The sequence below is a fragment of the Stomoxys calcitrans genome, chromosome 5, assembly GCF_963082655.1.
Source record: "Stomoxys calcitrans chromosome 5, idStoCalc2.1, whole genome shotgun sequence".
NCBI lineage: Eukaryota > Metazoa > Arthropoda > Insecta > Diptera > Muscidae > Stomoxys > Stomoxys calcitrans.
The window spans coordinates 146,142,413-146,158,543 of NC_081556.1; the positions used below are offsets into that span (position 1 = coordinate 146,142,413).

Sequence of the window (16,131 nt, forward strand, 5' to 3'; positions counted from 1 at the left end):
TGTCCGTCTGTCTGTCTGCCCATTTTAATTTGTGTACAAACTACAGGTCGCAATTTTCATTCGATCGTCTTCAAATTTGATATGGGCATGTTTTTCAGCCTGGAGACGAAGCCTATTGAAATTGACAAAAATCGGTTCAGATTTGGATATAGCTCCCATATATATGTTCATCCGATTTTCAGTAATAATGCAATAAAATGGTCATTTCTTAACTGATTCACGCGAAATTTGGCAGGAAGGATTTTTTTACGATTGCCGACATTACTGGTGAATTTCATGGAAATCGGTTCAGATTTAGATATAGCTCTCATATGTATATATCGCCCGATTTTCACTCCTAGAGCCACTGCAAGCACATTTATTGACCAATCTTGCCAAAATATTGCACAACGCTTTTCTCGATGACCATCACAATATACACAGAGTTCGGTCAAAATCGGTTCAGATTTAGATATAGCTTCCATATATATATTCGTCCGATTTTCAGTAATAATGCAATTAAATAGTCATTTCTTAAATGATTCTCTCGAAATTTGGCAGGAAGGATTTTTTTACGACTGCCGACATTGCTGGTGAATTTCATGGAAATCGGTTCAGATATCGATATAGCTGTCATATGTATATATCGCCTGATTTTCAATCCTAGAGCCACTGCAGGGCACATTTATTGACCAAAATATTGCACAACGCTTTTCTCGATGACCATCACAATATACACAGAGTTCGGTCAAAATCGGTTCAGATTTAGATATAGCTTCCATATATATGTTCGTCCGATTTTCAGTAATAATGCAATTAAATAGTCATTTCTTAACTGATTCTCTCGAAATTTGGCAGGAAGGATTTTCTCTTGACTCTCAATATTACTAGTGAATTTCATGGAAATCTGTTCAGAATTAGATATAGCTCTCATATATATACAATATATCGCCCGATTTTAACTTCTAGAGTCACAGCAAGCGCATTAATTGATACATCTTGCCAAAATTTTGCACAACGCTTTCCTTGATGACTGCCACAATATCTGAGGAGTTTGCTCAAAATCGGTTCAGATTTAGATATAGCTCTCATATATATGTTCGTCCGATTTTGAGAAATATTGCAAAAAAGTGATCATTTGTTATCCGATTCTGTCGAAATTTTGCAGGAAAGATTTTCTTATGACTCTCAATATTATTGGTGAATTTTATAGAAATCGGCCCAGATTTAGATATAGCTGTCGTTTAAGTATATCGCCCGATTTTCACTTTAAGGGCCACTGCAAGCGCATTTATTGACCAATCTTGCCAAAAATTTTGCACAACGCTTTCCTTGACGAGTGCCACAATATCCGAGGAGTTTGCTCGAAATCGGTTTAGATTTAGATATAGCTCTCATATATATGTTCGTCCAATTTTGAGAAATATTGCAAAAAAGTGATCATTTGTTATCCGATTCTGTCGAAATTTTGCAGAAAGGATTTTCTTATGACTCTCAATATTACTGGTGAATTTCATAGAAATCGGTCCATATTTAGATATAGCTGTCCTTTATGTATATCGCCCGATTTTCACTTTAAGAGCCACTGCAAGCGCATTTATCTACCTATCTTGCCAAAATTTTGCACAACGCTTTCCTTGACGACTACCGCATTATCTGAGAAGTTGCTCGAAATCGGTTCAGATTTAGATATAGCTCCCATATATACGTTCGTCAGATTTTGGGTAATTTGCCATGATGTTGTCATTTGTCAACCGTAGTTTTTACAGTTTCAACATATTTGCTAGCCGAGGTCCATCAAAATTGGTTCAGAATTGGATATAGGTCCCACATTGTACTTATAGGGTAGGTGTAGGGTATTATAAAGTCGGCAACGCCCGACTTTTGCCCTTCCTTACCAAATAAAGTTTCTTAAACTACTTGTACTTTATCGCAATCACTGTGTCATGCACCGTTTAAGAGACGTTACAATTCTCCTCAAGACATGTTTTAATACTTCATTTCTCCACCATGGAGTGATAAACAACATGTCTAAAAGAATAAAGAGGAGAGGGGGGCGCGCGGCATAGATATCAATTTGTTTTACAAATTGTTAATTGTTAACATGATCATTATTTATTATTGTTTATAATCTTGCCTTCCTTCCAACATTTCCTACAGCATTTATAAGGCCTTCCAGGCAATTCATTGCTCTTCTTCATTGACACCCCTAGACTCTGTTTTTTGTGTGGCATATTTATTGTGTGTGCGCTCGTATGTAGTCAGTGACATTGCTTACCTGGAATTTGTTAGGTGAGAAATGAACTCCATGATTTGATTTGTGGATATGGAATTGGTGCCATCGTTATCGATGAGACGATATAATTTATCTAAAATCTGTGAAATAAACAAAAAAAAAACGAACATGCGAATCCCAGACGGCAAATGTTTATAGAGTCTTAATTGAAAAGATAGACATATGGACATCTTAATTCCATTTTGTCTAGTTTAAATGTTTGATTTTTTTTATGTAAAACTTACCCCACGGGCCTGCCATATTTCATTGAAGTTTTTAAATGTGATTTTGCTGTTCTCACCGCAGATCACATAGGCCACCGATTCCAACTGTTCGGCATAGTCCATTTGTCTGTCATCACTAAAATTAATTAAAGAAGACACATTGGGGTATTTAGAATGCGCAGAAAATTAAGAAGAAAATAATTAACATTTTTGAAAAAATTTAGAGAAAATATTCTGTTTTATAATTTTTAAATATTTTTGAAGTTATCTTTGATCTAGACTACTAAAATGTTGTAATCTGGTTCTTTTGCCTATTCATCGACATCAGCTGTTTTCTCTCCAAAAAATCAGCTGTTTTCTATGAATTGCCAAACGAATCGAATTGGCAATACCCAACCTCGTCCGTCCGTCTTTCTACCGAAATCACCACCGAATACAGATATCGATTAGAAATATTTTTGAGGTTATCTTTGATCTAGACTACTAAAATGTTGTAATCTGGTTCGTTTGCCTATTCACCGACGTCAGCTGTTTTCTCTCCAAAAAAATCAGCTGTTTTCTATGAATTGCCAAATGAATCGAATTGGCAACACCCAACCGTCCGTCATTCTTCCGAAATCACCACCGAATACAGATTTTGTTTCAATGTTTCTTAATGATGAAGGTCATTGGGGATTGCAAATGGGCCATATCGGTAGAACAATATACCGATTTGGATATGGCTCCCATATAAACCTATCCCTTTCGGTTTCTTAAACTAACAAAAACTTCGATTTGTCTGAAATTTTAAATGCAATGTACACTTATTACCTTAAACACTCAGATCTTAACAAAACTAATTTAATCCACAAAAGTCCATGATGATGCCTTTTGTTATGTGTAGTTAAGCTCTTTCGCCTTTTAGCTGATGTTATGTTATGTGTTGGATTCAAATATAAATTCATCATTTCCATTTAAAATAGAATAAAATGAATATGTCAATTCTTTTGTAAAGTCCCTAGGCATACAACAAAAATTGTTGGAAAAAATTCAACGCACTGTAACGATTTTTGTTTGCACCTTAGCGGCATAGACCAAAAAAAAAAAAAAACCTCAACAGCTATGAACACGAATTAATGGCAATTGACAACGCCAACACCAACACTCACTTCACCATTGGCATGCCACAAAAACAACTGAAAAATATTTTTTGTTTTGCGGCAAACATTGTTGTTGAACAACAATGTTGTAGCATCTTTGACAACGATGCACTTTATCGGCACCTTAACTGTGGAGCCTAATAGTCGTTGCACATTGTCAGCATTTTCCATGGAATGGATTATACAAAAATATGTTAAATATCATGTTTAAGCCAACTAGAGATGCCATTAAGAGAATTCAATATTAAATAGACAGATTTTCCTAAATAAAACCAGTAAGGAAGGGCAAAAGATGGGCGGTGTCGACTGTACAGTACCCTTCATGTATGTATATAGCCCGATTTTCACTTCTAGAGTCACTGCAAGCGCATTTATTGACAAATCTTGCCAAAACTTTGTACAACGCTTTCATCGACAACTACCACAATATCTGAGAAGTTTGTACCAAATCGGTTCAGATTTAGATATAGCTCCCATATATATGCTCGTCCGATTTTGAGAAATGTTCCAATAAAGTGCGCATTTTTTAACCGATTCTTTCGAAATTTGGCAGGAAAGATTTTCTTATGACTCTCGACATTCCAATCCAAGAGCCACTGCAAGCGCATTTATTTACCAATGTTGCCAAAATTTTGCACAACGCCTTCCTCGACGACTACCACAATATCTGAAATATCTGAACCATAAACGACATGGATGTCGAAAAGCCGTACATAAGTCGCTGTGTCAAATTTCAGTGAAATCGGATTATAAATGTGCCTTTTATAAGACCAAGACTTTAAATCGAGAGATCGGTCTATCGCCTTCCTCGACGACTACCACAATATCTAAAATATCTGAACCATTAACGACATGGATGTCGAAAGGCCTAACATAAGTCACTGTGTCAAATTTTAGTGAAATCGTCCCTTTTATGGGACCACGACTTTAAATCGAGAGATCTGTCTATATGGCAGCTATATCCTAATCTGGACCGATCTGAACCAATATAAAAAAGAATGTCGAAGGGCTTAACACAACTCACTGTCCCAAATTTCGCCGAAATCGGACAATAAATGCGCTTTTTATGGACCCAAAACCTTTAATCTCTCGATCGTTCTATATGGCAGCTATATGCAAATCTGGACCGATCTGAGCCAAATTGAAGAAGAGTGGCGAAGGGCATAACATAACTTACTGCCCAAATTTCGTCGAAATCGGACAATAAATGCGCTTTTTATGGACCCAAAACCTTAAATCGAAAGATGGGTCTATATGGCAGTTATTGCAGAAATATGACGAGGGGCTTAATTCACTGTCTCAAATTTCGGTGACATCGGACAATAAATGCGCCTTTTATGGGGCCAAAACCTTAAATCGAGAGATCGGTCCATATGGCAGCTATATCCAAATCTGGACCGATCTGAGCCAAATTGAAGAAGAACGTCGAATGGCCTAACACAACCCACTGTCCCAACTTTCGCCGAAATCGGACAATAAATGCGCCTTTTATGGGGCCAAAACCTTAAATCGAGAGATCGGTCCATATGGCAGCTATATCCAAACCTGGACCGATCTAAGCCTAAATAGGAGAAGAATTTGGCGAAATCGGACAATAAATGCGCTTTTTATGGACCCAAAACCTCAAATCAGGATATCGGTCTATATGGCAGCTATATCCAAATCTGGACCGATCTGAGCCAAATAGAAGAAGAGTTGCGAAGGGCCTAACATAACTTATTGCCCAAATTTCGTCAAAATCGGACAATAAGTGTGCTTTTTGTGGGCCCCAAACCTTAAGATGGGTCTATATGGCTGTGATTGCAGAAATATGTCGAGGGACTTAATTCACTGTCCCAAATTTCGGTGACATCGGACAATTAATGCGCCTCTTATTGGCCCAAAACCTTAAATCGAGAGATCGGTCTATATGGCAGCTATATCCGAATCTAGACCGATCTGTGCCATATTGCAGAAGTATGTCGAGGGGCTTAACTTAACTCACTATCCCAAATTTCGGCGACATGGGAAAATAAATGCGCCTTTTATGGGCCCAAAGCCTTAAATGGAGAGATCGGTCTATATGGCAGCTATATCCAAATCTGGACCGATATGGGCCAAATTGAAGACGAATGTCGAAGGGCCTAACACAACTCACTGTCCCAAATTTTGGCTAAATCCGACAATAAATGTGCCTTTTATGGGCTCAAGACCTTAAATATATATCCAAATCTGGACCGATCTGGGTCAATTGCGCACTCTAGAAGCTCAAGAAGTCAAGATTCAAGATCGGTTTATATGACAGCTATATCAGGTTATGGACTGATTTAAACCATACTTAGCACAGAGGTTGGAAGTTATGCCAAAACACGTTGTACAAAACGTCAGTCAGACCGGATAAGAATTGCACCGTCTGGATAAATGTATGAACCTGATATAACCCATTTATAATCCCGACCGACCTACACCAAAAGGAAGAACATCTTCTAGCGACTATTTTTATTCCTTCGAAAGTATGGTGTTTTCGACAGACGGACGGACAGATGGATGTATAGACGGACGAACATGACTAAATCGACTCAGAATGTCTAGACGATCAAGAATATATATATTTACTTTGTCCGGCCTCTGATCCATATTTCTATGCGTCACAAACGGAATGATGAAATTAGTATAGCCCCATCCTATGGTGAAGGGTAGGGTGTACACTCGATTAATCGTTAATCGATTATTAGATTTTCTAAAAACATATTGCCTTGGCATATGGATATGGTGGGGTATGTCCATCAATTGATTTTACCACTGACATTCCTATTTTTTCATGGGTATTAATCTATGTTATGATCCCAAGATTTGAATTAAAATAAGGCGACATGTGCGTACAGATTAATTAAAAGATAACAAAACTTACGTCAAACGTCCTTTTAAATGTTCTATCCAACGATCCTGCACCAGATAACCATTGCCATCCAAATCAAAGAGATGAAAGAGTTTTTTCTGGAATTCCTGAAAAAAAAAACAAAAAATATGCATTAAATGATTAAATATCAAAAAAAAAAAATATTCATTAATTTTAGCAGATATTTATACCAGGATTCATACAACTCAATCTCCTATAGCTTTGAAATGGGTTATTTTAGTAGATTTCCTTTATATTGTAGAACTGTCAAAAAAAAAACCTATTTTAAGGCTTAATTAAGTTTTGTGAATAGGGCCGTTTTTTTAATTTTTTTTATACCCATCACCATAGGATGGGGGTATACTTAACTAATCATTCCGTTTGTAACACCTCGAAATATTGAAATAGGACCCCATATCTTCTTATATATAAAAATTAATTTGTTATATAAAAATCAATTTTTCAGTTTGTTTGTGTGTTCCTTATAGACCCAGAAATGGCTCAACCGATTTTCAGGAAATTTTCACAGATGGTGCATAATTATCCCGTGGTGAAAATAGGATACCACATTTTTAAATATCTGAAGGGGGAGCGGACCCTTCCCCTTACCTTAATTTTCAGAAACGCCAGATCTCGGAAATGGGTGGTGCGATTTTTTGTATGCTCTCTTATAGTCACCTAAAAAAATTTTGGTATTCAAATTTCGGATGGGGTTCCTAGGGGGGCGCCCCACCCCAAAACCTACCAAATATATATATACACCAATCACCACAATATGGGACTCAAATGAGAGGTATTTAAGATTAGAAAACGTATCTGACATCCAATTGTCGGACCAAGTGTTTGGGGGACCACCCTAACCCCCAAAACACCCCAAAATCGGACATTTTTACCGACCACGACAATATGGGACTCAAAGAAAAGGTATTTGCGAGTAAACAACGAATCTGATATCCAAATTTGGGACAAAGTTTCTGGGGTTCCACCCCTTCCCAAAAACACACCCCAAACAGGACTTATTTACTGACCATGGCAATATGGGGCTTAAATAAAAGGTATTTGAGTGAGGAATACAAGTCTGATATCCAGATGTGGGACGAAGTGTTTGAGGGCCGCCCCACCCCAAAAACATCCCCCAAAGAGGACACATTTATGACCATAGCAATATGGGGTTAAAATGAAAGGTCGTTGGGAGTAAAGCACAAATCTGATATCAATATTCGGTAAAAGTGTCTATGGGGCCACTTTACCCCCAAAACATCACCTAAATAGGAAGTATTTGCTGACCATTGTAATATGAGGCTTAAATAAGAGGTATTTTAGAGAAGAACTCGAATCTGATATATATTTTCAAAGCCATGTCACTGGGTGGTCGCCCCATCCCCCAAAACACCCCCCAAAAGGGTAATTTTTGCGGACTATGGAAAAATGAAGCTCAAATGAAGGGTATTTGGGATTAGACCATGATAGACCACCACCATAACAACCCCCAAGTAGGATGTGTTTGCTCACCAAGACCCAATTTGGCTCTTCAAGACAGTGGAGCTCCATATTCATAGTTTTTAGGGCCCATACCCCAAACTGGAAATATTTGCTGGCTTTTTCAATAAGGGGTTTAAGTGAATGGTATTTTAGATTAGAAAACGAATTTGATATCCAATTTTAAGGCCAATGGCAATATGGGGTTCAAATATATGAGAATAGAGCACGTTGCTGATATATTTTCAGGGCTTAGTGTTTGGGGGACCACCCTACTCCCTAAAACACCCCTAAATCGCGTATATTTACCGACCATGTCAATGTGGGGCTTAAATGAAAGGAATTGGGGGATAGAGCAAGGATTGATACCCACCTTCGGGACCAATTTTCTGGAGGTCTACCCCTTTCCCAAAATACCCCACAAACAGCATTTTTTTACTGACCTTCGCAATATGGGGCTCAAATAAAGGTATTTGGGAGTAGAATACGAATTTGATATCCAAATGCAGGACCATGTATTTTAGGCATCACCCCTTCCCCAAAACACCCCCCAAAGGATAAAAATTTTTCGACCATGCCAATATGTGTCTCAAATGAAAGGTATTTGAGATTAGAAAACGAATTTGATAACCAATCTTGGGGTCATGTGTTTGAGGGACGCCTCATCCTGTGAATTCCCCTCAAAACCTATGGCAATATGGGGTTTAAAAAAATGGTATATGAGAGAAGAGCACGATGCTGATATCTTTCAGGGCCAAGTGTCTGGGGGACCACCTCACCCCCGCAAACACCCCTAAATCAGACATCAAGAGAATATCGGGTTGAAATAAAGTAAAGTGGAGTACACCTTACATCCAAACTTATATTCGTAGACCAATAAAGATCATGTGGGCTTCAGATAAAGGCACTTATATTGTTAAACTGTCAAGCGATATACTATTGGGTTGCCCAAAAAGTAATTGCGGATTTTTCATATAGTCGGCGTTGACAAATTTTTTCACAGCTTGTGACTCTGTAATTGCATTCATTCTTCTGTCAGTTATCAGCTGCTACTTTAGCTTGCTTTAGAAAAAAAGTGTAAAAAAAGTATATTTGATTAAAGTTCATTCTAAGATTTATTAAAAATGCATTTACTTTCTTTTAAAAAATCCGCAATTACTTTTTGGGCAACCCAATACTATTTTCGTAGCATGGTATTTCACTAAAAGCTCTTTAATTGTCGAAAATAAATATTCCAAGGAAAATTTTGTTCTACAAAAAGTAAAAGGAGATGCAGCTGAGCGGGTCTGGTCCAGCTAGTAGTATATATATTCTTGATCGTCTCGACATCTTGAGTCGATCTAGCCATGTCCCTCCGTCCGTCTGTCGAAATCACGATAGCGGTCGAACGCGCAAAGCTAGCCGCTTGAAATTTTGCACAGATACTTCTTATTCTTATTGGAGGCCACCGTAGCGCAGAGGTTAGTATGTTTGCCTATGACGCTGAACGCCTGGGTTCGAATCCTGGCGAAACCATTAGCAAATATTTTCAGCGATGGTTTTCCCCTTCTAATGCTGGCAAAATTTGTGAGGTACTATGCCATATAAAACTTCTCTCCAAAAGATGTGTCGCACTGCGGCACGTCGTTCGGACTAGGCTATAAAAAGGAGGCCCCTTATCATTGAGCTTAAACTGTAATCGGACTGCACTCACATATCAATTGAGAAGTTTGCCCCTGTTCCTTAGTGGAATGTTCATGGGCAATTTGCAATGTGCAAATTGCCCAATTGATGTAGGTCGTTGGGGATTGCAAATGGGCCATATCGGTTCAGATTTGGATATATTGGGTTGCCCAAAAAGTAATTGCGGATTTTTCATATAGTCGGCGTTGACAAATTTTTTCAACGGCTTGTGATTCTGTAATGGCATTCTTTCTTCTGTCAGTTATCAGCTGTTACTTTTAGCTTGCTTTAGAAAAAAATTGTAAAAAAAGTATATTTGATTAAAGTTCATTCTAAGTTTTATTAAAAATGCATTTACTTTCTTTTAAAAAATCCGCAATTACTTTTTGGGCAACCCAATAGGTCGTTGGGGATTGCAAATGGGCCATATCGGTTCAGATTTGGATGTAGCTCCCATATAAACCGATCTCTCGATTTGACTTCTTAAGCCCCTAAAATCATCAACTTTGATCAAATTTTTCACGTAGTGTTCTGCTGTGACACCCAACAACTGTGCCAAGCACGGTCCAAATTGGTCTATAACTCGATATAGCTTTCATATGTTAGCAGAATCCTTGGTGGTGGGTTCCCAAGATTCGGCCCGGCCGAAATTAGCGCGGTTTTACTTGTTTTACATGACCTACGGTATGACCTGCCAGTACACCCTCTAAGCTTACATGTTGTTTCTTTAGTCTTCCACAGCATTTACAAGCTACCAGGTTTCCTGTTTGCTTTACTCTTTGAAAGAAAATATCACAAAGTTGATTTTCAGCTTGCTGACCTTCACATATTTTGAAATTTATTCCTGTTCCATATTAAAAAATGTGATGATTTCCAAGAAACAGCTAAAAAAATTCAAATTGCATTCCAATGCTTAAGTGGTGGTTGCTTGGTCTGGCATTGATTTACAACAATTGTCGACGGGGGAGATATAAAAAAAAATTTACATAGAAATCTTCATTCAAATGCCGGCATTTCATGTAAACTTGTGCATATCCAAACAAATGTTCGTCTATTCACCTGTAGTGGCCATTTGCGGCTAATCAATTATGTACCGCTTTGTTGCAGTTATTGATTGGCAATTGCTGGACCAACTCTTAAACAATAGGCCAGTGTGTTGGAGCGGGGGGGCGATAGAGTATTGGAAAATCATGAAATCATTGAATGATGCTTTTTTCCTCTTGAAGAGTTATCTTCAATATTCTAAAATCGAATTTGTTATGGATGGTGCCATCATGCTGTGCTGTTGCTGCACACTATCGCTTAACAGTTCATTAATATTTAATGTGCCAGTGATGGAAGACTGACAGGCTGATGGAAATCACTTATCATGGATAATAGGATTCCTATTTGGAGAACTGTGTGTACATTCAAGAGTCGACTTCTTATCGTTTCGAATTCGTGTCCGATTGATTAGTTGAATAGGTGCTAGAGTTGTGCTATTATTTAACTGAGATAAAGCCATGCGAGATAAATTCAATATCATGTTATGCTGGACTTAATGACATTTAATTCCTTGAATGTTAAATGATGCACAGTGGAGTGGAACAGCGTGTGATGTACACAGAAAAAATAAAACTTAGAAAAAATTAAATCGAAGACACTATTTGTTGAAGTACTTAAGTAAGATATCCGACCCATTGACATACAGATTAAGTGTGAGACTGCCACTGCGGCTATGAGACTTAAGGCGATGGGAGAATGGATTGAGGAGCAGTTCATACCATCGCGGTATAATCGAGGCGACGATAGGAAACCTAGAAGGAAGGGAAGAGATTTCCCGATCGGATACCTGAGATAAACCTTGAGGTCGAGTGCAAGGCACTGCTGCCAGCGGCACAGTTTTGGATTGACGGAACCCTAGTATTGCGGATGTCTCAAAGTTAGAGGACAGAGTGGGCCTGGGGGTCTACATTGAGAACCCAGGGACTGAGATCTGTCTTAGACTGTCTGACCATAATACGTTCCTGCAGGTGGAGATACGAGCGATCACGGAATGCGTGAGGTGGTGTGGTGCTAACGCGAGGTCGTCGAGTGTCAACATCTTTTCGGACAGTAAAATTGCCATAAGGGCAATAACAACCAGAACGGTAAGGTCAGGAACAGTGTTGGAATCTAAGAAGGAGATTAACGGCTTCTCTGAGGATGGCAAAATCCGCATCGTTTGGGTGCCGGGCCATAGCGAAGTAACTGGGAATGAGAAAGCAGACGATTGGGCAGTGAAGACCAGAGAAATGCCGTCAATAAACTTGGTTAACCAGAAGCCTTTCGTGTCGCCGCAGTCCGAGTTAAGGGCGTGGGCGACAAATGCGCATGCAACCCTCATGAACAGCGAAACTGTCGGTAGGACGGCGAAAATCCTATGGGGGGATCCAGATGGTGAGAAGACGAGGCTATTACTGAAAGGAAGTAAGAAGGAGATCACTATAGATCTCGGTGTCATAACCGGACGCATAGCATTACGATCTCATCATGTAAAATCGGTGCGGCAAGTGATAGCATGTGTAGGGCATGTGGGAGAGATGATGAGACGTTAGGTTAGGTTAAGTGGCATTCTGCCATCAGACTCACTTAGACGTTTTCATCCATTGTGATACCACAGGAACAGAAGAAGGGAGACGCCTTCTAGTTCCAACCGTTTAAAAAGCCCAATAACTGGCGAATGTTTACATCCGCTAAATCAGACAGGTTCTCAAGGAAATGAGAACCTAAAGTGGAACTCTTAACGCAAACTGGTTCATATATTTTTTTTTCGAAGAATCTTTCGAAGCACTGCCTCATCTGCTTAAATAAGTACCCATGCTTCAGAACCATATAACAGCACGGGTCGTATCAGTTTCTTGTATAGTGTAATCTTCGTCTGTAGAGAGGTGGCCTTGTTTTTAAACTGCTTACCTAGTCTTAAGTAGCATTTGTTTGCCAGTATTATTCTTCGCTTTATCTCAAAACTGGTGTCATTCGTTTCGGTTACGGCGGTGCCTCAGAATCAGATCAGACTGTACAGATATAGCTGTCATATAGTCCGATCTTCTAATTTTAGGTCTTAAACCCATAAAAAGCAGATTTCTTGCCTGATTTCGCTGAAAATGTTAGTTGTATATGATATGATGGAGATAGTAGTGGAGTTATAATAAAATAGGATGATTATTATATACTTGGTGGTGGATATCCAACGTTCGGCATGGCCGCACTTAACACGTTTTTTTTACTTATTTGTCTTGCTTATGGATATATTGTTGTAGTTGTATGTATGTTGCAAAGAGGGCCTTTCATCAAAAAATTTCTGCTTTAGGTCGTCGGGATTCAAATTAAATTGTTGCAGGAAAATTAACAATTTTCATAGTTGTTTTTTCGACCAAAATTGTTGTTTTTTAAAATTATTTTTATCTGTGCAGAATTTTCTTCCTTCTAATGGAGAATAAAGTTTCATATTGTTTTTATGCGCTATTTTCCTAAAATGAGGTATTTTGGAAGATTTAGGCAGTAAAACTGAATTTTAACAAAAGTATTCAATGTGTTGCTGAGTTTTCTTGTCCACTGTGCCACTGTGCCTTTGCATGAACTTCAATTTGCTTCTAATGCAATACAAATATTTCTTTAAATAAATTTAAAGTTTATTTACCCATTCAATCGAATAGAGTTATTTATTCTTCTTTATTATTATATGTTAATTTAGAATATTTGAATTTAATATCCGACATCTAAAAGAGTGGAGTGGAAGTTTCGATGTCAAACACCGCTAGTAGTGGTTATTGTTGTGTTATTTTTTTCTTATGGAATTTTAAATTTTATTACGAACAACTAACCAAGAAAAAAAAAAAATAAAATAAAAAAGACGGTCACATTGTAAAGCCACTGAATTCAAAAGCCCCAAAAAAGTTGAAATGAAAAACAAAACAAACCTGTCAACGTTATTCACAGACACGGTATTTTGATGATGCTGACCGAGATGACAATTTGGACGTTATTTTAACCGGTTTCTTGTGTTTATTTTAATATCTATACTTAAAAAAAAATGCTTCAATAGGTTATGACTAGCAATTCAATAAAAAATTTTGGATTTTTGTTTTTGAGCCGTAAGTTAACTTGGGGCTTTGTTTTGACTTTCGTTTTAAAAATGAACTTTTATTTCAATTGAAAATAAATTTAATTAAAATATCTGGTATTCTGTATTCACCAAAGTCACTGTACAAAGTGTTCTAATTTTTAAGACAATGTGAAAACATTTAACACAAAATTAATTATTAAACTTTTTTATAACCTGAAAAAATAATTAAAATGCTAAGTTTTGTTCGTTATTGTTTTGAATTGTTATATGGGGCTAACCGTTAGATGACAATAAATCTATAATGAATGAAAAGAAAATTAACACATAAAACAATCGTTTAAATGGGGTCATAAATTGATTTGCCCCACAGATCATTAACACTGGGGGAAATTTACGTTAATCGTAGTTAATCGAATTACCAAAGACGGACGGTGGCATAATATACAATACTACACCTAACCCATAAGTATAAACTGGGCGATGTCAAACAATGGGGTGATATACCAAAATCTGAACCGGTTTCCAAAGATTTTGGCAGTCGTATTCTGATGGATATAAAAAGCAGACCGCATAAGCCATATCGGTTTAGGTTTAAGTTGAATGGCCAATCGCACAGTTCCAATAGCTTAAGAGGATAAATGGAGGGGTATTCTAGGATAACATTTGTATGTGTGTGAAGATAAATTCCGAATTTAACTAGCAGAGACACAAACCGCTTTGTTAACAGAGTGCGAGAGAGAGTAACAAAAGTATTAACAGAGATCCACTGAGGGGTTAGCAGAGCTCTGTAAATACTTAACAGAACCAAAAAACAAGAGAAATTAATTAAATTTCTTACTTTTTATCAATTTTTGCAAATATTTGTAAAAAAAAAGTAAAACCATAACAAAATTTGGAGTAAAATATCAATGCTTTGAATCAAAAACACCAAATTAAAAATATCTATTACCGTAGTACTGAGAAAAATGAAAAATTTATAAAAAAAATATTCTGGGCAGGATTATGACCAATGGTCCTGGAGGACATCTAAGAATTCTACAAGGTACTACCATACATCGTTGGAAAGGTCACGATAGGAGCTTTCCAAAACATGTCCTTATTCGAAAATCGAGCAGTTGGTTTTTTCAAATTCCTGTCTTTTTTTAAGAATTTCTCAAAAAAAATCTGGACAGGATTATGGCCAACGCTCCTGGAGGACATCTAAGAATTCTACAAGGTACTACCATACATCGTTGAAAAGGTGACTATATGTGCTTTCCAAAACATGTCCTTATTCGAAAATCGAGCAGTTTGTTTTTTCAAATTCCTGTCTTTTTTAAAAAAATTCTCAAAAAAATTCTGGAAAGGATTATGGCCAACGCTCCAAGAGGACATCTAAGAATTCTACAAGGTACTACCATACATCGTTGGAAAGGTGACGATGTGTGCTTTCCAAAACATGCCCTTATTCGAAAATCGAGCAGTTGGTTTTTTCAAATTCCTGTCTTTTTTAAAAAAATTCTCGAAAAAAAATCTGGACAGGATAATGGCCAATGCTCCTGGAGGACATCTAAGAATTCTACAAGGTACTACCATACATCGTTGGAAAGGTGACGATGTGTGCTTTCCAAAACATGCCCTTATTCGAAAATCGAGCAGTTGGTTTTTTCAAATTCCTGTCTTTTTAAAAAAATTCTCAAAAAAAAATCTGGACAGGATAATGGCCAATGCTCCTGGAGGACATCTAAGAATTCTACAAGGTACTACCATACATCGTTGGAAAGGTGACGATGTGTGCTTTCCAAAACATGTCTCCATTCGAAAATCGAGCAGTTGGTTTTTTCAAATTCCTGTCTTTTTTAAAAAAATTTTTGACGAAAAATAAACTTTGCCAGGATAATGTCCAATGCTCCTGGAGGACATCTAAGAATTCTACAAGGTACTACCATACATCGTTGGAAAGGTGACGATGTGTGCTTTCCAAAACATGCCCTTATTCGAAAATCGAGCAGTTGGTTTTTTCAAATTCCTGTCTTTTTTAAAAAAATTCTCAAAAAAATTCTCGAAAGGATTATGACCAACGCTCCTGGAGGACATCTAAGAATTCTACAAGGTACTACCATACATCGTTGGAAAGGTGACGATGTGTGCTTTCCAAAACATGCCCTTATTCGAAAATCGAGCAGTTGGTTTTTTCAAATTCCTGTCTTTTTTAAAAAAATTTTTGACGAAAAATAAACTTTGCCAGGATAATGTCCAATGCTCCTGGAGGACATATAAGAATTCTACAAGGTACTACCATACATCGTTGGAAAGGTGACGATGTGTGCTTTTCAAAACATGTCCTTATTCGAAAATCGAGCAGTTTGTTTTTTCAAATTCCTGTCTTTTTTAAAAAAATTCTCAAAAAAATTCTGGAAAGGATTATG

The 16,131-nt window shown here is 37.4% G+C and overlaps 1 protein-coding gene across 1 annotated transcript in view; it reads right to left on the reverse strand.

Moving 5' to 3' along the window:
• LOC106082653 (uncharacterized) overlaps nt 1-16,131 on the reverse strand; it is a 60,687-nt gene that overhangs the window by 25,322 nt on the left and 19,234 nt on the right. The window contains 3 exon segments of the mRNA XM_059370200.1: nt 2,258-2,355; nt 2,500-2,614; nt 6,508-6,602. Coding sequence (XP_059226183.1) covers nt 2,258-2,355; nt 2,500-2,614; nt 6,508-6,602 — 308 coding nt within the window.